Raw genomic sequence first — 25,954 nt, 5'->3', positions numbered from 1 at the left:
GACATATGCTACAAATTTTAAACCTTTGAAAATAAAGACTATGTCATGGATTTGTCTGTTAGGGCTGCCATAACAACATACCACAGACTGGTGGCTTAAACAACAGAAATTTATTTTCTCACAGTCTGGAGGCTAGATGTGAGTCCAAGATCGAGGTGCTGGCAGGTTTGATTTCCTCTGAGGGCCACAAGGGAAGGATCTGTTTAGGTCTTTCTCCTTGGCTTGTAGATGGTCACCTTCGTGCTGCTTTGTCCTCACATGGTCATTTCTCTGTGCACGTGGACTCCTTGTGTCTCTGTGTGTCCAAATTTCCTCTTATAAGGGCAGCAGTCAAATTGGATCAGGGCCCACCCTAACATCCTCATTTTAACTTAATCACCTCTTTAAAGGCCCTTTCTCTAAACACTGTCATATTTTGAGGTACTGGGGGTGAGGGCTTCAGTATATGAATTTTGTGCCACCTACCTCTTCAAGTGCAAACATTATTTGATGTGTTTTAAACAGAAAAAAAATTAAAACAACATGATATACTTTATGTCTTCCTTAAATATGTTGCACTGTATGAACAGAATCTTCCATCTGAATATTATTTTGTGCTAGAAAAATCCTAATGCTCTCAGGAGCACTGAGGAGTATTCAGGTCAGTGTGCATGTATCTGAAAAACCCCAGACTTTCTGAGTTCTGGTGGGTGGGGGTCGCTAAGGCTTCCGCTTTTTCCAGACTCTGGACTCCTTTTGTTCCCAAAGATTGAAAGGATAGTCAAAAGTGCTGTTGAACCTTTTCAGATGATTTTTCATGCTGGGCTGATGCTTTCAGAGCAAAAACAGCTCCAAGTACTGCTCACTTCTGGGGATTTTCATCTACTCCATGGGAAACGGTTCAGTAATCCTTCACTAATTTGTTAGCTCTCTGATGTCTACAGTGGTCTGAAAGAAATATCTTGTCTATCTTTGCTGCATTTTTTTAGGAGGAGGACTGATCTGAATTAAATTACCTAGTCTGCCATTAAAAGAGAAAGTTCAGGATCATTTCCTTCACATATGGTTTAGTGTTGACTCACCGAGGTTAGAAAGTATATCCTAAAAATCTCATTTGATTAGATAACGAGTATCTACTATATGACACTTCTACAGTTATAGGCCGACAATAGAATATAGTATTAGCATCTAGCTATTAAATTAGCTATTAAATTAGTACTTAATATATCTCCTTTTTCCTCATCCTTGTTCAGGGTCTCCTGTTCTCTTATTTCATGCTTAGAGTGACAGCCTGTGTAACAGAAACCAAATCTGCCCCCACAGACATTCTAGCAGGTAGATAGCCTAATAATCAATAAGCAAAGTGATTGGAGAAACTATATCCTTCAGTAAAATTTATAGTCTTTTTCATTTCTTTTATCTTTAGGAGGGCTTTTAAAAATACTTGCTAGATCCTTGCTGGTGAGTACATTTTGTTCATTCCAAATGGTGAACATGTGAAGCACGAGGAGATACTCTCCTAGAGAACTGGGGCTGCTCTGTAACCCCTCATTCATTTAGCGCTTCCTGGAGAGCTTGCACCGCATGGGTGGTGCCCTGATGCAAACACTAAGCACTGCAGCAAGCCACATTAGTCTGTCACTGCAGAAGAAGCCCTGAGGTTTGCATAATTAGAGGGCTATTAGGATTATTTGCAGTTGGGAAAACAAGGGAGGGATGGATTGAAAGTTTAGGGATAATTCTGCTTGAAAAAGTAGGAATTATGGAGATTATTTTTGTAAAGGATGTGAAAAATCAGAGAATTGGATTAATATTAAGACTTAAAGCTTTTGTGAAAAGCATCTAATCTCTAGAGAAAAATTCATACTCGCCCATTAACAGAGAGTAATCCTTGCTCATTAGGCATTGAAATATATTTTTGAAGAATTAATGTAATCACATTTTTTATAAAAGGAAATGTAAGTACCACTCAACTAATAAATCTTCAACTTAATCAAAGCAATTATTTTTTGTTTTATTTTCATAGTGGCTTTTTTTTAAATGTAAGAAACAGTCTTTTGGCTATAATTGTAGATCCCCTTCTGAATTTCTGAAGTGCTAGACTGAGAACAGTTTATAAACTTTAAAAATGTTGCTTAAAAAAATTTGGAAATCTAATATAATGTCTTCAAAATTTAAAACTGATGAGCTAATTGATTTTCTTGATTGCTTTAGTTATATACTTTTTCTCTATTTTATAATTGCTGAAAAGGACTTAATATTTCTCTGAATTTTACTTTTTTTTGAATTTTATTTTATTGTTATTTTTTATAGAGCAGGTTCTCATTAGTTATCTGTTTTATACATATTAGTGTATATATGTCAATCCCAATCTCCCAGTTCATACCACCACCACCACCACCCGCCCCCCCACCCCCGCATTCCCCCCATGGTGTCCATACGTTTGTTCTCTACATCTGTGTCTCTATTTCTGCCCTGCAAACCAGTTCATCTGTACCATTTTTCTGGGTTCCACGTATACGAGTTAATATACGATATTTGTTTTTCTCTTTCTGACTTACTTCACTCTGTATGTTCTCTGCATTTTATTAAAAACACAGTCTCGTGTTGGTATTCTGCCAGGGCAGTATTTTTATATCACATTTAAAATGTACTAAACTGAAAACGAGTCATGGTCTGACTTTTTCTAGATCCTCAAGCTGTAATTATGTGCAATTTTTTTTGCGCTACGCGGGCCTCTCATTGTTGTGGCCTCTCCCATTGCAGAGCACAGGCTCCGGACGCATAGGCTCAGTGGCCATGGCTCATGGGCCCAGCCGCTCTGCGGCATGTGGGATCCTCCCGGACCGGGGCACAAACCCGTGTCCCCTGCATCGGCAGGCGGACTCTCAACCACTGCACCACCAGGGAAGCCCTATGTGCAATTTTTTTCTTGCTTTCTTATAAAAAAATTGACAATAGATATGATAGAAGTAATAAAAATATTTCAGTAAATAGAGATATACTTGAATACTATCATTAAATGAACTTCTAGGACTACAATGTATTTTTTGTTTTTACATGCTTTAGTAAAAAGCAATAAAATTAATAATGTATAAGTGCAATAAATAGTTTCTAATGAGCAATTTATTCATTAGATGTTTTTTACTATTAGGGAAATCTCTGTTTTTTCTATTAGACCTCAAATATAAATATTTTCTTTTTACAAATTTGACTTTACATATAGTTTTTTAATTAAATATAATATGCTTAAACGTGTCATGTGGGAATTTTTGAATCTTAGGAGACTCTATATATTTTCTACCCTTGCTCCAAGCTATTTCACTATTTTTTTTTTCTGTTTTCAAAAAGACCTCTTCAGTTTTTTGGAGACGGAATTTTTGTATGACAGTATGGATTTTAAAGTACTCTTATGTGTATAAATATCGAGGCATGGAGCATGAGAAACATAAGACATGGGCATGGAAAACAAAAAGTGAACAAGACACACTCTCCAGCAATGTTCTATGAACATTATAATGTTTAATAACATCAGAGTAGCATTTAGCTTTTTGAACTTAGTTTTAAATAGTGCCATAGATAAGTTCTAACCAAGAGGCAGAACTAATAACTGTCTTTTCCCCTTCTTTCTCCCAGCTTTCTGGGGGGGGAAAGATGTCCTGTGTTACTATCAATTCCTATATATAACTGAAAAATCTTGATAATGGTTGTGCGTTTTCACTTAGCATGGACATATATCAGGAAGCTACATGGCATCAAAGAAGAGTCAACATAACAGAAAATTTAAAAGTAAAGAATATGATGAGTACAGTACCTACAGTGATGATAACTTTGGTAACTACAGTGATGACAACTTTGGTAACTACAGTCAGGAAACAGAGGAAGATTTTGCCAGTCGGCTGAAACAATACAGGCAAGCTAAAGAAACCTCAAATACTGCTTTAGGATCATCCTTTTCTAAAGAACCAGGGAAAAAACAAAGATTGAAAGGGATCCAGCAAGGTAAGTTTGAAATTGTCTGTTTTTTAACATGAGAACCTTATTAAAACAGGTAAATATGAAGTAAAATCTTAAATTTCTTTGCCCTTTCTCATGATCAGCTTATTCCTGTGCTTCCTGAATTCGTTTTTTTTTTATTTGTAGACCTTGAGGACAAAAATCTACAAATATTTCAATCTGCATGATATTTTAAAATTTGAATCTAAAAGATTTCTTAATATTTTTAAAGTGTATAAAAATGTAAAACAACTTTCCTGTTATGTTTTTCCCCTCCCTTCTATATGGTATCAGTATACTGAAAGAAATAACCTACCTTTTTCAGCTGTCTCTGTTACTCTGGGTTACTTTATGTTTTAGACCTGTTAAGGACAGAATCCTGGGAAGCTATTCTTTTATTAGGCTTTAAAATGTAGTGATCATCTTCACTATGTAAATGTACTCAGGACTATAGACATCCTTCAGGATCAGAAATAAGAACATAATCTAAAGAAATTTCTGGAGTGATAACCTATTCATCTGCTATATTGAGGTACATCGTCCCTGGAGAGACCAGTACAAGATTGCCATAGAAATTATGGGTAACATCAGGGTCAAATCAGCCTTAAGAACTGTCCAGTCAATATGTCTGCTTCAAGAAAACTGGAGCGAGATGAGGCTGAGGTGAAGTAGTGAGCACCAAGCCCTATGTAACTATCATTTAATTATCATTGAAAAAAGGAATCAGTTACGAGTAAATTTGGTTATTTTTATGGCTTTATTTTTTCTTGATTTCCAAGCAAAATTCCTTTGAAAAATGTGGATCTAGGCTTTGTTGAACTAAAGAGACAGGAATTTGTCTATGCATATGCTATTGTAATTAGTAAGTTTGTTCCTGGAGTCCAGACATAGTGGTGTCAGGGATCATTCCACTTGGGGAATAAGGGGAATGTAGAGGCCTTGTTCATCCCTTCCCACCTGGGGTTCTTCCTTTCAAACTCTTTCTGTTTGTTCTGTTAAAGAATTGAGTATTGCATTTTATTTTGACTTTCATTTTTCCCCCAGAATTATGAAAATAATATATGGTCAAATGTAGAAAACTTTTTCTATGTGTAGAAAAGATAACCCAGCAAAGATCAAAGATAAAACAAAAGCAGTTTGAATCCCTACTCCCAGAGACAATTACTATTAATATTTTTGGTATACTTTGTTTTTTTTTTTTTTGGCTGTGCCACAGCTTGTGGGATCTTAGTTCCCCAACCAGGGATCAAACCCAGGCCCCCTGCAGTAGAATCACGGAGTCCTAACCACTGGACTGCCAGGGAATTCCCCGGTATACATTCGTCTAGAATTTTTTGACAATTATTTTTTAACAAAAAACTATATACACTGTTATAACTTGTTTTTCTCCCTTAACTGTGAATTGTACCTCAGTCATTCTGATGTTAATGAGTAGATTTTAATGTCTACATTCTATTCAATTAAGTAGATATGCCATAATTTGTCTACTAAACTGTTAGGTTTGTTTGTTAGTAATTATTTGGGATTTAAGTTGCACCCATTTTTAAAAATTCTCTGATTAACCCTGCATATTTATACACATCTTGGCAAACATTTTTTTTTTTGAGAGTAAATGCTGAAATATAGAATTGAGTCAAAAGACATAGCTACATTTGAAGATTTTTGATCCATATACAAAGTTGATATCCAAAAAGGTGATGTAGCCATTTATAACACCCCTGCCAGTGTGTGCAAATGCCAATTTCTCCAAATCCCTACCAACATTATTCTATGAGGTGAAAATAGTTATGTTATCTTTAAATTTTTAATTTCTTTGATTTCTTTAATGAAGTGAAACATTTTTCTATATATCTATTGGCTATTTTGTAGGTTTAATATCATTAGAAAACTTATTAGTTCAGTATGACTTTGATATAATGAGAAATCACTTTGTATTGTAACTTACTACCCTAATATATAATTTTAGTCATTTGAGTATCTCTTTAGAGACTTTTAAATATCAAGTTTTTCAAAAGTAAAAGACAAGTATAAATTTTGCTTGGAGATATATGTGATGTCTGTTCAACATTATCAGTAGAAACTCAATTTGCCACAAATTAATCACGAATACCTACAATGTCTTCCTTAGAGATGAATGTAATATTTAATTCTCTTAAAAACAGAAAACATTGTTAATTGCTTATTCTAAGGAAAATTGAGAAGAATAAAACTAGATTTGATCTCTCCAGCCATGTATATGTCCTTGTTTCTTGCCTTCCTTATGTTGTTAACATCCCTTAAGAAACAAAACAATAAGGAGCAGTACCCACGAAGTAAAATGTAAAGACTGAATTAATTGTTTTCACTGAATCTAAAGGGAAAAAAAGAATACACTGTACATTATAGACTATTTAAAATAAGCTATTCCCTGTAAACTAGTAGATTGTCTAGTGTGCTGTTTTAACTATCTGAAGTACATTTTAACTTTTTTAGGTATTGAACAGAGGGTTAAAAGTTTTAATGTTGCTCGTGGACGCGGCTTGCCGAAGAAAATCAAACGCAAAGACCGTGGAGGAAGGGCCAATAAAGGGCCTAATGTGTTTTCAGGAACGGATGACTTTCAAGAGGTACTGAGAATTTATATATAATGAGGAGAGGAGCTTTTCCGTTTTGTAACTTATTTGGCTGCAAAAGAAAGCATTGTGATTTTTTTTTAATTTATTTATTTAATTTATTTACTTTTGGCTGCACTGGGTCTTCGGTGCCACGCGTGGGCTTTCTCTAGTTGCGGTGAGCAGGCTTCTCACTGAGGTGGCTTCTCTTGTTGAGGAGCACGGGCTCTAGGTGCGCGGGCTCAGTAGTTGTGGCACGTGGGCTCAGTAGTTGTGGCGCACGGGCTTAGTTGCTCCGTGGCATGTGGGATCTTCCCGGACCAGGGCTTGAACCCATGTCCCCTGCACTGGCAGGTAGATTCTTAACCACTCTGCCACCAGGGAAGCCCAGCATTGTGATTTTAATGCTACTTTCCTAGTAAATGAAAATTTTCCAGTTCAGATCGAATGAGTATAGATGAACTCCAGAAAAGAAGTATTGTTTTAATTAGTTTTGATAGTAGCACACAGATGCACGTTTTGGTGCCCTCGAAATAAAATCGGTAAGTTGGAAAGCACCTCAAAATAAAATTGATATGTCTGAAAGCAAAAATGTTTGTTCTGTTAGTTCTCTGTTGTACTTTCCTTTCCTAGGAGTCACGGTCCCTAGATGCAAATGGCAATAAAATGCTAATAGCTCAATACGTAGCAGGACCAAGAAGGGAGATAGCAGTAAATTCACTTACTTATTACAGTTGAAATCATTAAAAGAGAAAAAAGGAGGTATAAATGGTTGGAAAGATGAATTTATGAATTATGTGTATAGTAGGTATTGAATAAATACATGTTGAATTGAACTGAACTCTGAACAGTACATTTCAACCTTGTAGCGACTTTCTGGATTAGAGTGGTCCAATTCCTGTATTCTGCCACTGTTCCAGTAAGATTTGATTGAATTGTACAGAGCAAGGGTGGGTTATCAGTAGCTGCAACCTTGATTGATAGAAAAGGGATAGTAGGGGCTTCCCTGGTGGTGCAGTAGCTAAGAATCTGCCTGCCAATGCAGGGGCACGGGTTTGAGCCCTGGTCCGGGAAGATCCCACATGCTGCGGAGCAGCTAAGCCCGTACGCCACAACTACTGAGCCCACGTGCCACAACTACTGAAGCCCACGCGCCTAGAGCCTGTGCTCCGCAACAAGAGAAGCCACTGTGATGAGAAGCCCGCGCACCACAATGAAGAGTAGCCCACACTCACCACAACTAGAGAAAGCCTGTGCACAGCAGCAAAGACCCAATGCGGGCAAAATTTTTTTAAAAATTAAAAAAAAAAGAAAAGGGATAGTAACATATTATAATTGGAAAATGCTCAATTTTCTCATTTCTGGGTTTAAAGATAATGGGCAAAGATTTCTTAATATGTACTCATTAAGGTACTACTTAGGGAGTTGTTAACAGAAAAAAGAAGTTTGGGCCCAAATGAATTTGTGAAACCCAGCACATGCTACGCTACTCTTGGGGATTCTCAGTCAACATTAATGTATTAAACACTCTGAGCAGGTTAGGCATAAAGAAGTCTGTTTTACTTTGTTCAACCCATCATTTTCAAAATTTACTTGACCATGAACTCTCTTTCCTACACACCTACTAACATTTACTCTTAACTCACCGCTCCATGGAAACAAACTTAGAATTTCTGGGTGACTATAACCTGCCTGTCCATCTTTCTAGACACGTGTAGATGTCTAGGATGTGCTGCTTTCACTAGACGAAATTAGTGTGAATGTTTTCTAAGTAAGTCTTCTTCTATATTCAGTACGTATACCCTATATGTGAAAAAATATTAGCTTCCGAGGAAGTGTGGCGTTGATCATGTTACTGCCTATCTCTGAGCTTCAGTTTGCTCGATCTGTAAAATTAGAGTACAGTATTAATTCTAATGGCCTCTTCAAGCACTAACATTTTAGATGTTTGCAGATCTGGGCTGCAACTAAAAGATTTCTTTATCATGTAGTAGAAAATCAGAATAAATTCTTTCTTTTACATTTATCAGATTTAGAATATGTTTCCTTTCTTTATCAAGATTAAAATATGTTATTAACACTATGTCAGTTTATTGGCTCTCATGAGAGATTTCTTCTTACGGTTCCAGAAACAAGCAGGAGCGTGTCAGAGTCCAAGGAAGCAGCTCAAGTTCAGGAGTGCTTTGGTGGAGGCCCATCCAGGGTAGAGTGAACATACTTGGAGTGGCCAACATAGACCCATTTTTACCCTTGCCTTTTCAAGGAGTATAATATCCTCCAAAGGCCAGATAAATTTAGGAATACCTGCATGTCCACACTAATTTTCTTGAAAACTCAAGTATAGTCACAGAACATGCAAACTTTTGATGGATTTTAAAGCCTTATTCAGTCTTTTGGCCATAAAACTCCTAAAATTTTTTAGTCTTTATAGTAGCTATTAAATTTTTTTTATAAATACATATTCTTTTCCCAGTAGATCCTTTAATTTCCTCCTCCTTTTAGTATATTTAAAAAATCTTTTATGCTCTTGTTCCCTATACCAATATAATACATCCTCTAGAGTAAATAAATTTTAAAATCACCAAGTGGGTAGTTTGGTTTTTCCCTCCCTTTCTCTGCCTTTTCCTTCTCTCTCTTTCTTTCTTTCTTTCTTTTTTTTTTTTCTGGCCACACCGCACAGCTTGCGGGATCCTAGTTCCCTGACCAGGGATCAAACCCATGCCCCCCTGCGGTAGAAGCGCAGAGTCCTAACCCTGGACCACCAGAGAATTCCTTCTCCCTCTTTCTTGAATTGTGTTTTCTTTGAAACAGTGTGATACAGTGCAAACAGTTCTATCTTGATTCTCCTAACATGAAACGTAAACTTTGGCAAGTCACTAACTTCACTAATCTTCAGTTTTCATATTTGTCCAGTAAGGGTGATGAACTAGATTACTTCTGTCATTCTTCCAGCTCTTATAGTTCATAAAAGATCTTAAGGATAGAGGACAACACAACATTGTGAATCAGCTATACTCCCATATAAAATAAAAATTAAATTAAAAATTTTTAAAATGTATAGAGGACATTTGTGGTTCTTCTGTACGCTCAAGCTTAAAAGACCTTCTAGGCACTTTATTTTATCCTGAAATTTTGTTCAAGTTGCTTTAGATTTTCTAGAATACCTTGATTATAGTCAGTTTTCCCATAGTTATGGGTACTGCAGTACTTGCTACTTGTTTAAACAGAACTAAACTGGAAAAAAACAGCCCCCAGCGATCCTCCGTTAAGACAACGAGGTATATCATTGGAAAGTAACATAGAAAGAGTAAGTTATTAATGAAACATAGGTACAACTTGGTACATTTTTCAGCGTTTTTTTGGGGGGGAGGGTGATTACCTAATATTTTTACTTTTTAATTTCAGAGTTATATTCCTCAGGTTGGCTCATTGACTTTGTACAATGCACTCTCTTTGGCTGCCTATTTTATTACAGCCACAGTTCCTTGTACAGAAGGCATATGTGAACTGGTCATTTATATCTACCTGTTCTAAGTGAGCCTAGAAATAGAAAATGTTTGTAAGTAAAATTTACGTAGATTTAAGACATTTTAAATGATCCTATCAGAGTAGAGTATAAGCAGTTTCTTTGCATTTTCCTTGGGCAATTTGGGTATATATATGTATTTTTTTAAAAGAACCTCAAAGATTCTCTATTTTCCTGGTATTCTTGTACTTTTTTTCAGAATCCTTCTAGTAAAATGTATATTTCATCAGTTGGGAGCGCTGAGGGTCAGATTTAAGTTTAGCCATCTATTTCCTTAAGTGTTTGCTGAGAGGCAGTTTCCTGTTTTCAGTAGATTGTGCTTTGTTCTCCATCTTCTAACAAATTGAGGGAAAAGGGAAAACTGATATCACATCAGAAGAGCAAATATCAATAGTTATTAAGCTCCTCGATGTTCAAGGCACTGTGCATGCTAAGAACCTGAAAAACAGTGATATTTTATAGCACTCATGAGTGGAAGTCCTTAGCTTGGCTAAGCTTCATACTCTCTTGCTACTCCACCCTCTTATACTTGTAGCAAAAGTTGAATAGGAGACTGAGGAGAAGAACTAAGAAAAACAGGTAGGGCTGTGAGATTTTCTACCACATACTAATTTTTCTTAATTTTCTTAATTTAAAAGTTAAAGATAATGCATCCTCCATTTTTTTCCTATAGAAAGTACAAAATAACCACACACGCAAGCAATCTATAATTTTTTAGAGATATACCTAGAGACATACACTGTTAAAGGTAGGGGTATATTCTTTTAGTCTTTTTCTTTGTCTTTATTATTATAAACTGGGGTCACATTTTCACTTGGTAAGGTATTGTGAACATTTTCTTATGTCCCCAAATTGTCTTTCCATCCCATGATTTTTTAATGACAGTATAATATTCTACCACCTAAGTGTATCATAATGTGTTTGACTTGTCTCCTAGTTTTGGATGGGTACAGTATTTCTAGATTTTGTTTTGTGTGTTTGTTTTACTTGTAAATAATTCTGCAGTAGTTATTTTTGTGAATAACTCTTTGTGTGCCTTCCTGATAATTCCTTCAGAATAATCCTGAAAAGTACAAATTTTGTGTCAAACAGTATGGATATTGTACGTCTTCCATCAACAGTACATGAGAGTAAATATTTTATTGTACCTTTGCCAAAGTATTGTTGTTAATTTTCAAGATTTTCATAATTTTATTTTGAAAAATGTAGTTGTATGTCCTCATTAAATTAGAAATAGCGTTCTTTGCAACTACTAGTATAGCAATAAGCACTTTTCTAGAAGCATATCTCTCTCCAAGTAAATGAATAGCATCAGAATGTCCAGTCTTCACTACTTTTAATAATCAATGTATACTGCTTTCTAGATTCATTTGACTATACATTTTAATACCTTTTTACTACTTCATATGTTTTATTTAAATAATTTTTTTTCTTGCAGTATAGTAAACCAGGGAAAAAATGGAAGGTTATGACTCAGGAATTTATTAATCAGCACACAGTGGAACATAAAGGAAAACAAATCTGTAAATACTTTCTGGAAGGGAGATGTATTAAGGTAAATTTATAGGGGTATCATAAATCATTTTAACTTCTGAAATAATCTTTAAAATGTAAAGTCATTTTAGGGGGTGGTTAGTTTTTTCATTTCTCATATAGTTGTAATAAAACTGGTTCTTCAAAATGTATCTTGCATTGAATACTGTATATCAGAACTCATTTAATTATATTCTGGGACAGTAATATAACTTGTTGAAATGAGATTTTATTTAACAAACACATGATGCTGACTGTATGGCAAGTACTGTTCAAAGTAGATTACTAATATTAAATGTTTTAATCTTTACAGTGACACAGTGAATTGTAGTCACTGTTACTATCCTCATTTTTAACATGGCCAAACCAGGAGGTTAAATAAGTCCCCAGAGTAGCTCAGCTACAAATGGTGAGTGCTGGTGGAGCCAGGCAGTATCCTCTGAGGTCATGCTGACTGTGCTGGCTCTCTGCAAAGAGCCACATCCACTGTCTTGGGCAAGAATTCTAAGGACTGTTTGAATTATTATTAGCTCATTATTTAAAGACTGGAGATATGACCATAGTTCTACCATGAAACACCATGGAGAAAATTCAATTCAGTGGTTTCTTTTTTTTCCCTCTTTCTTCTTTTCTTTTTTTGTTAACAGGGAGATCAATGTAAATTTGATCATGATGCAGAGTTGGAGAAGAGAAAAGAGATCTGCAAATTTTATTTACAAGGATATTGTACCAAAGGAGAGAACTGCATTTATATGCATAATATCCTTTATTAAAAACATGTTAACCAAAATATTGTAGTTTTCAAGCATCACTGAGACTTTAAAAATCATAAGTACAACCCAGAAAGCCTAGTTTGGTTTTAAATTTAAAATAGCACGTTATATAAACCAGGTCTAATCAGCCTTTGCACTTCAAAAGGGCAAACTGAATTTTTTTCTTTAGGGAAACGAAATAACTTCCCTTTGGAAAAAAATCTATGAAATAAATATACTTCATATTTAATATACTCAGCTTATAAGTATTTCAAGAGACTGTGCTTCCTGAAGGAGTAGTTCGCAACATATTTATTCTGTGACTAAATGATTATTTACTTAGGTTCATAAGTAATAAATTGTCATTGTTGGAAATTATTAAACCAAAGTCTTATCAAATCTTACCACCTAATGATAAGCACTATATATTCTTCCCTACTTCTCCCTTTGGAAATCTATACATTTCAGTTGTATTCCTACCTCTACCCCTATGGCATTTCACTATATATGGTCCTTTAAAAAAATAAATAAATAAAAATAAATAAATAAATATATATATGTGTGTGTGTGTATATATATATATATATATATATATATATATATGTATACTGTCCTTCAGTAAGGACCTTATTTTTTTCCAAATGGTTAGCTCATTGTCCCCTCTTCACAGATTTAAAAGATCACCTTAACCATATTCTAAATTTTCCTCTGTGCATAATTCTGCTTCTATACTACTGTTACACGTTGTGCTCTTTGACCATTCCCCTCTGTAATATTATATTTGATATTTACTAGGGCAGATACTCCTTTTTTCTTTATCAAAATGTTATGATAAATTTGTCTTATTCAATCAAAGAAAATTTTTTTTCAGATTTGACGTACTTCTTTAGAAACCAGATACCTTACTGAACTGTTTCTTAAAGCTTTCCATCTATTCTTATGTTTTTCTCCATAGTCATGCCATCTGTGGGATGACAATTTCAACTGTATTGTCCATACTTCCAGAAAAATGTTAAATAATAGTGATTGTGGCAGCATAATACATGTTTCAAAGATAATGCCCTTTTGCTTTGGCTGTAGTTTTAATATTGATTTTTTTTAAAACTCAAGTATGTATATCCTTATTTTACTAACAGTTTTTAATATCAAAAAAAGATCTTGAATTTTATGAGTTGCCTTTTGTATCTGCTAAGATGATCACATGATTTTTCTCTCTTGACCTTATCAATGTGATGATTACAATAATAAATTTCCTAAAACTACCCAGAAATTTCCAGAACATACACTACCTGAAAATGGTATATTTTTCACTGTACTTCTAGATTTAATATTTTCTTTAGAAGTTTGTCTCTAAAATTTTAAGTAAGATTAGCCTGTAGTTTTCATTTTGGGGATATTTGACATATCAGACCCCTTTATTTTCTTCATAGATATGAGCTCTTGCTACAAAATTTATTTGTTCTATATTTTATTTTATTGAGTAAAGTAACAGAGTTTACATAATTAAATTACACTATAATATTTGCTATAGCCATCATAAATATTTTTACTTTAAAAAATTTTCTTGAAAAAGAATAGATACATATATGTGTAACTGAATCACTTTGCTGTATACCTGAAGCTTACACAACATTGTAAATTAACTATACTTCAATTAAAAAAATGGTTATTGAGAAAAAAGAATATTAATGGAATTAGCTAATTATCCAAGCTTAACATTTATACTTAACATTTCGTATCATGGTACTCTCAACAAACTATTGAAACTTTAACATGACTCTTTTGATCAGTGGTGAAGGCATCTAGATTTTGCACAGAATTTTTGGCATAATTTATATTATGGTAATTTGGGAGATGATTTGTAAAATCTTGACCCAAAGCTCTTTCTAAGGAAGTCTGTGTTAATTACCCACATTACTAACTCTGTTATGATAGAAGATATAAACATTTATCACTGACAGAAAAAAATAACAGGTAATATAGTTTGTACAGTCAAGTTTTTTTTAAATACAAAAGTTAAGCTCTTAAAAAATGTTTTCTAGTTTTAATAGAGTAGAGGAGACTTAAAATTTTTTGAATGTTTTGCCATGTATTTAAAATATTTAAAATTTAAAAAATTGTGTGATTATAGAAAATTTAGTACAGTATTAGTAATAAAGTCATTGATTCAGCAGTTACGTTTTTGGGTATAAAAATATGAGAGTTTGATTTTACGTGGTCTATTCCTTAATATTTTTATTTACATGAATTTCCATGCAAGTTCTATCATAGTGGAGCAAAATGTTACCAAGGAGACAACTGTAAATTTTCACATGATGATCTCACTAAAGAAACAAAGAAACTTTTGGACAAAGTGAGTAGTATTTTTGTACCTTGATTACAGATTCATTTGACTTGAATCATGTTTTATAAGTCATAGTTTATAAAACTCTGCTGAGAGATCAAGGACTTGTTAGTTTATGTTTTATTCTGTTAATGTAATGTGTTAGAAAAGCAGGAATATTGGACTAAGAATTAAGAATCTTTTGTTCTTAAAAGATTAAATTATGTGATGTATATGAAACACTTCATACCACTCCTAGTAAATAGTAAATGCTCAATAGTGGCACCTGTTATAGTATCCTTTACTTATTAATGATAGTAAGTAATACAATTGCCTTAACCTTAAAAAAAACCAGAATCTTTTGTTCTTATCATTGTTCTGCCATTAAAAAACCTAATTTTTTGAACCAGTCCCTCATAAATTTTATTTCTCTCAGTTGAGCTTCTGTTCAAATGCAGTTTATTTATTTTCCAATTTTACTGAGATATAATTGGCATACAGCACTGTATAAATTCAAGGTGTACAACATAATGATTTGACTTACATACATCTTGAAATGATGATCACAGTAAATTTAGTGAACATCCATCATCTCACATAGATACAAAATTAAAGAAGTAGAAAAGATTTTTTTCCTTGTGATGAAAACTCTTGGGATTTACTCTCTTAACAGCTTTTATATATAATATACAGCACTGTTAATTACATTTACCATGTTATACTTTACATCCCTAGTACTTATTTATCTTATAGCTCGAAGTTGGTACCTTTTTAGTACCTTCATCCAGTTCTTCCTCCCACTACCTTGGTAACCTCAAAATTTGACCTCTAAAAAAGCTAATTTACTTTAAGAAATATCCTTTACCTCTTTGAACCTCATATTCTTTATAAAAAAGTAGTTAGCTATCTCTGATCTATTTCAACTTTAATATTGTATTTTTCTATTGACAAAACTAGTTTACTCAAGTCGTCACAGTTTTAAATGTGAGGAAGAAAGCTTGTTTTGAAATAGTAATCCTTGCCAATTATTTTTAGGTGTTGAATACTGAAGAAGAAGCTACAAATGAAGATGAAAGAGAGTTAGAAGAACTTAGAAAGCGTGGCATAACTCCTCTTCCCAAACCGCCTCCTGGAGTTGGGCTTCTGCCAACCCCACCAGAGCATTTTCCCTTTTCTGATCCTGAAGATGATTTTCAGACAGATCTCTCTGATGATTTCAAGAAAATTCCATCTCTCTTTGAAATAGTTGTAAAACCTACTGTGGATTTAGCGCATAAAATTGGGAAGAAGTAAGTTAAATTTTTCAAAAAATGGCTGCATTTTCCCCCTAAAAATTCTTATTAAGAAACTAACTTGTATTCCATGTCAATCATATAATTAAACTTAGGTAGAGGTAGCAGATGTCTGGCATGCACCCCAACTGCTGCTTCCCACTTCCTTTTTGCCCCACCCTCTGCTGCCTGCCATGCCATCAGTGCTTTTCTGTACAGAATCCTTAACACAGCTTCAGAAACCTCTCCACACACTAATCCTGAAGGGCACTGCCAGGTGGATGGAACTGGCATTCCTACCACCTTGTTATGAGGCAGGACTGTCACTGATAACATCTTCAAATAGTGGGTAATATGTCTCCAGCATATTCATTCTTTTAGAGAAGTCGTTCCTTGGGCTGTTAGAGGAAAACCTCTGGATAAGGCTGCATCCAAGTTTGCATTTTCCGGTCCTGTTTCCCATCCACCAGGGTCTGTGCACCTGGGCTCTAAGTCCCATTGTTGATTATTCTTTTAATCCTGAAGACTCGGGGAAGCAATGAGATCTCAGCAATTGAGGAATAAGAAATCTGTAGCAAATATCACAGTTAATATGAGCCATTAAAAGTATTTCTATTGGGCTCCCCTGGTGGCGCAGTGGTTGAGAGTCCGCCTGCCGATGCAGGGGACATGGGTTCGTGCCCCGGTCCGGGAAGATCCCACATGCCGCGGAGCGGCTGGGCCCGTGAGCCATGGCAGCTGAGCCTGCGCGTCCGGAGCCTGTGCTTCGCAACGGGAGAAGCCACAACAGTGAGAGGCCCGCGTACCGCAAAAAAAAAAAAAGTATTTCTATTAAAGTCAAGAAGAAGACAAGTCTGTCCACTGCTTGCCTAAATATTATAGATTAGATCCTAGTCAATGCAAAAAGAGAAAGATAGAATAGATATGATTAGAAATGGTGGGGCAGACTCATTATTTGGGCATTTTCCCTTAGTAAACCCAAAGGAATCACTGACAAAACTATTAGAAGTTGTACAGTTGTTCCTGGGTGTCTCAGGAGGATTGGTTACAGGAGCTCCATGGATACCAAAATCCACAGATGCTCAAGTCCTTTATATTAAAATGGTGAAGTATTTGCGTATAACCTTCATACATACTCCCGTATACTTTAAATAATCTCTGGATTATCTGTAATACCTAATACAATGCAAATGTTATGTAAATAGTTGTAAATACAATGTAGATACTATGTAAATAGTTGCTGGAGTACATACAGCAAATCAAGTTTTGCTTTCAGAACTTTTTGCAATTTTTTTCTTCTGAATATTTTCGATCTGCAGTTGGTTGAATCTGTGGATGCAGAACCTGCCGATATGGAGGCCCAACTGTAATTAAATTAGTAAGATGCCCAGAAAGAAGAGCAACATTCAAAAACTAAAATCTTTTCATGTCAAGCAATAACCAATTAGAAATTATAATACAAGCAGTACGTTTATATAGTATAATTCTAATTTTGTTATAAAAAGGTCTGTGTGTACCTAGAAAAAGGATTAGAAGAGAACCAATCAAAAAGTTTATCTCTGGGTGGTAGGATTAGAGATGAATCATATTTATCTTTGTATTTTTCTATATTTTTGAAAACATCAATATTAAGTTTTAGAACAGATGATAGTAAGCAGCAATTTAGAAAACTTGTGTGCTAAAATGAAGGCAAGATACATATGTTGGTGTTTCTACTTATAGATAATATGGAATAAATTGCTTCTTAAAAATATAGTTTTCTCTTCTGATACTGTAAAACATTCAACCAATATCTATTTAGAAATGTAACATTCTTGTTTGCCTCTTTTCTTTGAACTAAGAAATATTATTCTTTTGTCTACAGGCCACCAGCATTTTATAACAGTGCCTCACCACCAGGACCACAATTTCAGGAAAGCAGCCCACATACTCAACATATGTATAGTTCTGGGTCAAGTCCAGGTCCCGGACCTAATATGTCTCAGGGACACAATAGTCCTGTGATGCACCCAGGCTCCCCTGGACATCATCCATGCGCAGGACCTCCTGGTCTACCAATGCCGCAGAGCCCACCTTTGCCGCCTGGTCCACCTGGAATTGTAGGCCCTCACAGTCAAGCGGGAGTACTTGTTCAACCGGATACACCTTTGACACCACCAAATATGAGTGGTGCTTACCATTGCCCTGGCTTTCCAGAACACATGATGAAAGTACCTAGAGAGAATCACTGTTCTCCAGGTTCATCACACCTGCAAAGTCCTGGTGAAATGCAGCTCAATACCAATTATGAGTCCTTACAAAACCCAGCTGAGTTTTATGATAATTACTATTCACAGCATGCTGTACATAATTTTCAGCCACCCAATAACTCTGGTGGTAAGCTTACCTTTTGAAATAACTCATTTCTAATTTAAAATATCTGGAGTCCTATTTTTCTTTAAAAGCATGGAAAGAATGCATGTTTTAAATAAAGCAACGTAAAATGTGATGAAATTGAAACATTAAAATATGATTTAAATTTAACCAAATATTTGTAACAATAGACCTTTAGATAACCTTGAAAAGTGCTTACAATCACATAATAATCTGATAATCAAATGTGATATTACTGTAACTCAATTTCTTACAACTCACAGTGGTACTTGTCTAGTGGAGTTTTACGCTAAATCAGTGTCTCTTTCCGTGTTATGTATGTAGATGGGACGTGGCATGGTGAATTTGCCCAGCATCAGCCTCCTATCGTTCAAGACTCACCTACCCGCGGGAGTGGGTCTGACAGCAGCAGTAATGTGACAGGCCATGGCCCCCTGCCTGCACCAGGTCTCCTCCCTGCAGTGCAGAGAGCTCTTTTTGTTAGACTTACTCAGAAATACCAAGAAGATGAAGAACCAGGCAGCACCCAACCTCAGAGGGCACCAAGCAAGGAAGAAGGTGTGTCAGGTGGTATGATAGCATCTTACCTATTTGGATCACTCAGTTCCTGAAATGGTCTTGAATAAGTTAAAATTTGAAAAAGGAGTTCCTGTGAACTATCTATTCTATTTCCAGTTTATCTCATAGCTCCTGTCTTCTTGGGATTGATTGTAGTTTCCAGTGCCATTGATGCATTAGTAGTTAATTGCAAAGGGTTTGATTTGAAGCAATAAAGAGACTGAAGCTGGAGTGTGAGGCCTGGGCAAGCAGACTTGCTATTATGCCTTTTTTCTTTTTTCTTTTTTAAAGAAAATAAATAGAACAGGAACAAGATACCTTCCAGTTCAGGAATTTTAACCTGTAACTCAAGCTCAAAGTTATTTGATTATTAGATTTTCATGGGCAGAGGCTGTATACTTCAGGTTCTGCTATGTTATTAAGGAATATTATTTTTAATTTAAAAGACTACGTGGGGACACTAAGTTTCCCTTAGTATTTTTGATATTGATATGTGTACAGCAATTAGTTAACTCAGTTAAGGGCAGAGAACTTTAAATCACCCAGTTCTTCTTATGAATTACAAAATTGATGTTTGGCCACTCTTAAACATGAAATTTAGGGCTTCCCTGGCAGTCCAGTGGTTAAGAGACTGCACTTCCACTGCAGGGGAGACGGGTTTGATCCCTGGTCTGGGAAGTTTTGCATACCTCGAGGTGCAGCCAAAAAACAAAGCCCCATGAAATTTATGAATAACTATGTAAAACTAGATAACACTAGGTAGCTACAAGCTATTATATAAACATTGTTATGTTTTCAAAAAAGGTGTTATTAACTCTTCATTTATTTAGCATGACAGGGAAATGAGGAATTTCTAATAAGTTAATTCCTGTAAAATTTATGTGTACTCTTTTAGGTGCTAATTTTATTATTATTTTTTTTGCGGTACGCGGATCTCTCACTGCTGTGGTCTCTCCCGTTGCGGAGCACAGGCTCCGGACGCGCAGGCTCAGCGGCCATGGCTCACGGGCCCAGCAGCTCCGCGGCATGTGGGATCTTCCCGGACCGGGGCACGAACCCGCGTCCCCTGCGTTGGCAGGCAGACTCTCAACCACTGCGCCACCAGGGAAGCCCTTAGGTGCTAATTTTAATACGCAGCCATTTTAATGGTAATCTTTCTTTAAAGTAACAAAGCTTTATGTTTTCATAGATAAGAAAATTAAAACTTTTCTACATGATATAAAATTTTATACTATAATACTATAAAATTGGTAATGTTTTATGAGGCTTGTTTTCTCGGAATACAGAAAACTTCTTAAACAGCTAGGTTTTTTGTGTTTTTGTTCATTGTTAGAAATTTTATTGCCTTTATAAATTTTATTTGTCCTTTGATAAAATGCTCATAGAAACCTCTTAACTATCATTTTCTGTCTAATATCTGCTTTCCACTGACCTTTCTCTACTGTTCTACTTTCTTTCTGCTCTATATTCATTCTTATTCCAAAAAGAATTTAAGACTGCTTATAAAATACATTGATATGAAAGTGAAAATAAAATAGCATCTTACCTATTTGGATCAGATTTGGATTGTCTTACCTATCTGGATCAAGTACCAAATTCTATGAGGAGTGAAGCTCCTATACAGAAATATTTAAAATAACTACAACAGCTGAAAGTGAATCACAAGTCTAGCTCTAGACTTCCTGGAAGTCAAAGGAAAAAAAAAAGAAAAGAGATCCGGTGTCTAGAAGTAGTTTTTTCAGACACCGAGATATGAGTAAAACTTTTTGCCATTGTGATATAATATTGATATATACTATTTTAAGCCACATCCCCACCCTAAATACGAGTGCTTGTTTTTGTTGTTGTTGTTGTTTTGGTTTTGGTTTTGGCTTAAACAACAGATATTTATTGTCTCACAGTTGTGGGGGCCAGGAGTCTGAGATCTAGGTGTCGGCAGGGTGGATTCCTTCTGAGGGCTGTGAGGGAAGGATCTGTTCTACGTATTTTTTTTTTAACATCTTTATTGGAGTATAATTGCTTTCCCGAGTGCTTGTTTTGTAGCACTGTTCTGTTCAAACTAAGTGTGTAGCACTAAAGTTCGATGTTGTGGAAACACATTAGTGAGCAGTGAGATGAGGTAAAAGTGAGAATATATATGCTGTTCTATTGATCCAAGATATTCTAGGATACGTATGAGTATGTGTACATATGTTCGTGTATGTGTATATATATATATACACATATATACATATGGCCAATTCAGAGATAACCTGTGTGTGTTTTAATGGAGAGGAAGGAGACTCGCCCTCCTGAAGCATCAGTTTTTATTCCCTTCTCTACTAGAGAGAAGACCTCTGATGGTTAAGCGTCTTAACATTGTGCCTAATACACTAGGGTTACATAGGCTTTAAGAGTAAGGCCCAAAGTGTTCTCGTAAAGTTAAAGTATATAAATTTTAGGCTATTAGTTTTCTTTGTTGTTTTTAATTTAATGTTTGAATAATTAATATATTCACACAGGTCAAACATCTAAAAATATAGTATGAGTGAAAAGTCCCCACCTGAGCCCACACTTGCTCGGTTCCCTTTGCTTCCTTAACCATCATTGTTAGTGTTTTGTTTTCTTTCCAGGTATTTTTTTTTTATAGCCCTCCCTTGTTATCCTGATAAATCCAGAGCTATGAAGTTTAAGGGATTAAGCTATGAAGTTAAATCCAGAGCTATGAATTAAAGAGAGCCAAAACATTTTGGTATTCCTTTTCAAGAGTGTTTTCCCTTCTCCCCCAGCTCTGTCTTACCACACATTTCTGAGCTCCCTTTGATCAGTTGGAATTAAAGGTTCAGACTGTTCTCTGACTAGTAGGACATTACACATGTTCTAATATCATACTTCTTTCTTTATAAAGTATAGTGACTGAATTGTTGATTGTTATACCACATCTTATCTTGTTCCAGTGTTGAAACTCTGTCATTTCTATGATGCATTTTCTTGAAGTTAGACTACACTTATTCAGAAATAGTATATGTGTTTTTTTCATCTTAATTAAGGCCAAATATGAATGCTTCATTCTTTACCATAGTTTTTGTCTGCATTTAGATGATACTGTTAACTGGTATTCCAGTAGTGAAGAGGAAGAAGGAAGCAGTGTCAAGTCAATACTAAAAACATTGCAGAAACAAACAGAAACTTTAAGGAGTCAACAACCTTCCACAGAACTCAGCACTCCTACTGATCCAAGACTTGCTAAAGAGAAAAATAAAGGAAGCCAAGTGGTTGACCCTAGACTTAGGACTATCTCAAGGCAAGACGTTAGAAAATCTTCTGAGTCTACCCCACTGGATCTTAGACTTGCGTGGGATCCCAGGAAATTAAGAGGGAATGGAAGTGGTCACGTAGGTTCTTCTGTTGGTGGAGCAAAGTTTGATTTACATCATGGAAATGCTGGCCCTAATGTCAAACACAAAAGAGGAGACGATGACGATGAAGATACAGAAAGAGAACTGAGAGAAAAAGCTTTCTTAATACCTTTGGATTCTTCCCCTGGTATAATGCTCCAGGATCCAAGGTCACAACTGAGACAGTTTAGTCACATTAAAATGGATATTACCCTAACCAAACCCAACTTTGCAAAACACATCGTGTGGGCTCCAGAAGACTTACTTCCAGTCCCTTTACCTAAACCTGACCCAGTATCTTCAATCAATTTACCTCTGCCCCCTCTTATAGCTGATCAGAGGCTCAGTAGGTTGTGGAATACAAAAAGTGATCTTCGTCAAAGCACAGTGCCCACTGATGCAAAACTAGCAGGCAAGGCCAAAATTAACACAGCAAACAGAGAAGGCTACCTAGAACAATTTGGAGACGCACATAGTTCAGGAAGTAAGTTAGGAGACCCTAGGCTGCAAAAAAGTTTTGATCCTAGACTTCACAGACTGCATAGTACAGAGTCTCATCAAGCAGTTATGAAGGATTCACATACATCAAAGGGTGCCCCTCATGTAGCCAGATCAAACTCTGGTTCATCACAGCCCTTAGGGGCAGTATCTAGCAATTCTGGTCCTGGGGCTTTGCCTCCATATGCCCCTAAACTCTCATCTTCAGCTGGCCTTCCCCTGGGAACTCCAGGTTCAGTCCTTAGTGCTATTAGTTTGTATGACCCTAGGGAGCATAGTTCATCATCTACATCAGAGCCAGCAACAGAAAATGCAGAGAGCCAGAAAAAAAGTGGTGGTTTAAAAAGTAGTGATAAAAACGAGCCTCCTACTGGAGAAGCAGTCCTACCACAGAAAATCGCTCCAAACGTGGACGTCCCTGTTGATGGGCCAGCTGACCCAGAGGCAGATATTCTTGGGAGTTCCGGTACCGTTCAGGTCCCAGCAGTGCACAGTCTTCCGATTCAGGCATTAACAGGCTTAATTAGACCCCAGTACAGCGATCCAAGACAGTCAAAGCAGCCGGGTCAGGTGAGCCCCACCCCAGATGATGACCCTCGTAGAGCAACAGATGACAAATCTCTGAAAGAGGTTTTTAAAACTTTTGATCCAACTGCTTCACCGTTTTGTTAGCTATTGTGTAATTAAGCAGTTCTTTTCACTCTTGTGACTATTGCAGTCCCCTGCTGTTTTGTAACTGGTTTACCTCTATAGTTTATTTATTTTTAAATTATAAACACTTTTCAGCTGCTAGTATCAGAACCACATGAAGTTATATCCTCTAAAGCCTGTGGTATTTTATATAATATTTTTATAATTTTAAGAGACTGTAGTAATTGACATAGAAACCTATATATCACGTTAGCTTCAGTAAAAGTACTTTTATTGTAAATAAACCATCATGAACTCAACACTCTGCCTGAATATATGCCAGTTGTCTTTCATAATCAGTGTTTAGATAAATGATTACCACTTTTATATGGTTATTAGTTTCAAGCAATATAATGTACATTACTTTTCAGAAACAGTATTTTGACTAGGATCCTATTTGTCAACACAGAACTGATTAATATGTAATGCTGACTGCTAGCTAAAATGTAAAATGAAGTAAAACATTTTTAAAATCATAATTAGCAGAGCAGTTCATGTTTAAGGGCATCACTTTTATTAGTACTGGCAATATTATTTGTGTAAATGAAGCATTTGAGTGTTGTACCTTTTAAAAGTATTTTATGGTATACTGTATCATAGAAGTTGGAGATATATAAATAGAATGTTTTGCTAAAATGAAAAATTCCCGAGTTCTCTAACATAACTTTTTAATTTTTCATATTAATAGTTATGAGTTACTGCTGTGTTACATTATGATGTTTATGCGTTTCGATGTTTTTTGTCTTTAGCAGCATAATTTATATTACTTTTTCAAATGATGTAGCTGCAATAATTGTATTCATCATGACTTTGGCAATTTTTAACAAAATTTTAAAAGATCCAGTGAGTCTGTGGTGATTATTTCATTGATAATGTTTTAAATGTCCAGGTTCTATATTTTTTCTTAAATAGCGAGAAAACACAGAGATGGTATAGTCAACTGTATATGGCTACCAATAAAGAATCTCTTTCAGATCTCACCTGACTGGCATTCTATAACAGAGGAGACTGCCTGGTGTTTTAATGTATTCAATGTCGTCATAGTTTGGAAACCTCCTGAATTGATTAGAGGTTGTATTTTTATGAAAAATAATTTGTACTCATTCTTGTATATTTATTGCAGTATATAAATAATGGCAACCCTACCTGTTTTATACATATATTATTTATAACTAAAACTAAGTAGTACACTTAGTTTCAGGCTAAGTGTATATATTAATATCTTGAACTAGAGGTATGTGACAGTATTTGCTAGTAACAACTCTAATAAGTAACTTGAAAAGGAGTATTTCATTATAAAAGATAATGGAAGTAGAGGAAATCAGTCCTTGAGAAGTGATTTTTAAAATATACAGCAAAATATTTATGTGGGAACCTAACACTCAGATAGCATATGGTTTAATACTAATGTATATCCTTTCTATTCCCTTCTTCACTTTTTACTTTTTTTGCCCTGATTCCGTGCTTAAATGGGGTTGCAGTTAAGTGAACAAGAATTCTGCCTGCCTACCTAAGAAGTTCATTGTGTTCTAAGTGGAAGGACAGTTGTTCAAGGGAATGTGAGTTCCTACTATTTATACTTTGGTTACATTGTAGCCTAAAGTGGTTCTGGATAATGTTTTGGGGTTAAAAAATGCAGTTTAAAGCCATGATAGAAAGAATTTTTTGACTTACTATCCAAATGAACTTTATTGTTAATTGAAAAGTCAATAAAATGGATAAAACTGACCAAAAAAAATATAGACACATTTATATTCCTAAGAATAATATTCCTTTATCAGGATAAAATCAGTAAAATTGCTGAATTTTAGTAATTAAATTTAAAATTTTAGCAAATCTTTAATTCATGATTTTATAATTATTGTAGGTGATGCTGTTTACATTTAAAATATCACACAAAAAAAGATAATTTGGATGTTAAAGATCAAAATGGAATCCAAATTTTTTTCCAGATTCTTAACAGAAGATCCTTTTTACTAAGAGAGATATTAAAAGATTAATTTAAAAGTAAGATTTAAAAACCATTAAAACTTACTTACTAAGTAAGTTCATTTACTTAGTATTCTTGAGCCCCTATTACATCGGCTAGTGGCCTGGAGGCTATTTTACAAGAAAGTTTGAACTTACCTTCAAATTTAACAATATATTTTTTATGAAAATGTTTTATTTATGTTTAAAATAATGATTTTTTATTTGTAATGCTTTTTAATTGAGATAACTTTAGGGAATATTCTATTATATCCTATCAACCTGGATTATCTTAATATCCTTTTTTCCCATTTTCTTACCAAAATTTAATAAGTAGCCATTCTCTCTAATTAATAAGCTCCTTGTAAGGTGAATTGGTGTTTTTAGAATCCATCTAATTTGATTTACACTATTACACTGAAAAGTACATTATGTCCCTATTCTTAGAAGCCAAACATTTACAGATAACAGAAATAACTGTGTCTTTAAAGAGTCTGCTATACTCATTGGTTGAGATGT

At 35.1% G+C, this 25,954-nt stretch overlaps 1 protein-coding gene across 2 annotated transcripts in view; it reads left to right on the top strand.

Annotated features, from left to right (window-relative positions):
- Nucleotides 1-24,384, top strand: part of ZC3H6 (zinc finger CCCH-type containing 6) — a 52,769-nt gene extending 28,385 nt beyond the window's left edge. The window contains exons 4-12 of one of the 2 annotated variants that reach the window (XM_082671743.1): nt 3,705-3,981; nt 6,448-6,581; nt 11,531-11,647; nt 12,273-12,386; nt 14,623-14,730; nt 15,736-15,989; nt 17,836-18,209; nt 18,669-18,902; nt 21,981-24,384. In XM_082671743.1, the coding sequence (XP_082527869.1) occupies nt 3,705-3,981; nt 6,448-6,581; nt 11,531-11,647; nt 12,273-12,386; nt 14,623-14,730; nt 15,736-15,989; nt 17,836-18,209; nt 18,669-18,902; nt 21,981-23,449 (3,081 nt within the window). In that variant the 3' untranslated portion in view covers nt 23,450-24,384. Of the gene's footprint in view, nt 1-3,704; nt 3,982-6,447; nt 6,582-11,530; nt 11,648-12,272; nt 12,387-14,622; nt 14,731-15,735; nt 15,990-17,835; nt 18,348-18,668; nt 18,903-21,980 lie in introns of both variants that reach the window. The other variant, XM_082671742.1, reaches the window with a different exon arrangement.
- Nucleotides 24,385-25,954: the final 1,570 nt, after the last annotated feature.

This window comes from Grampus griseus (genome assembly GCF_964374135.1).
Source record: "Grampus griseus genome assembly, chromosome: 15".
Lineage (NCBI taxonomy): Eukaryota > Metazoa > Chordata > Mammalia > Artiodactyla > Delphinidae > Grampus > Grampus griseus.
Note: the sequence above shows the minus strand (reverse complement) of the source record. Positions and strands in the feature narration are given on the sequence as shown.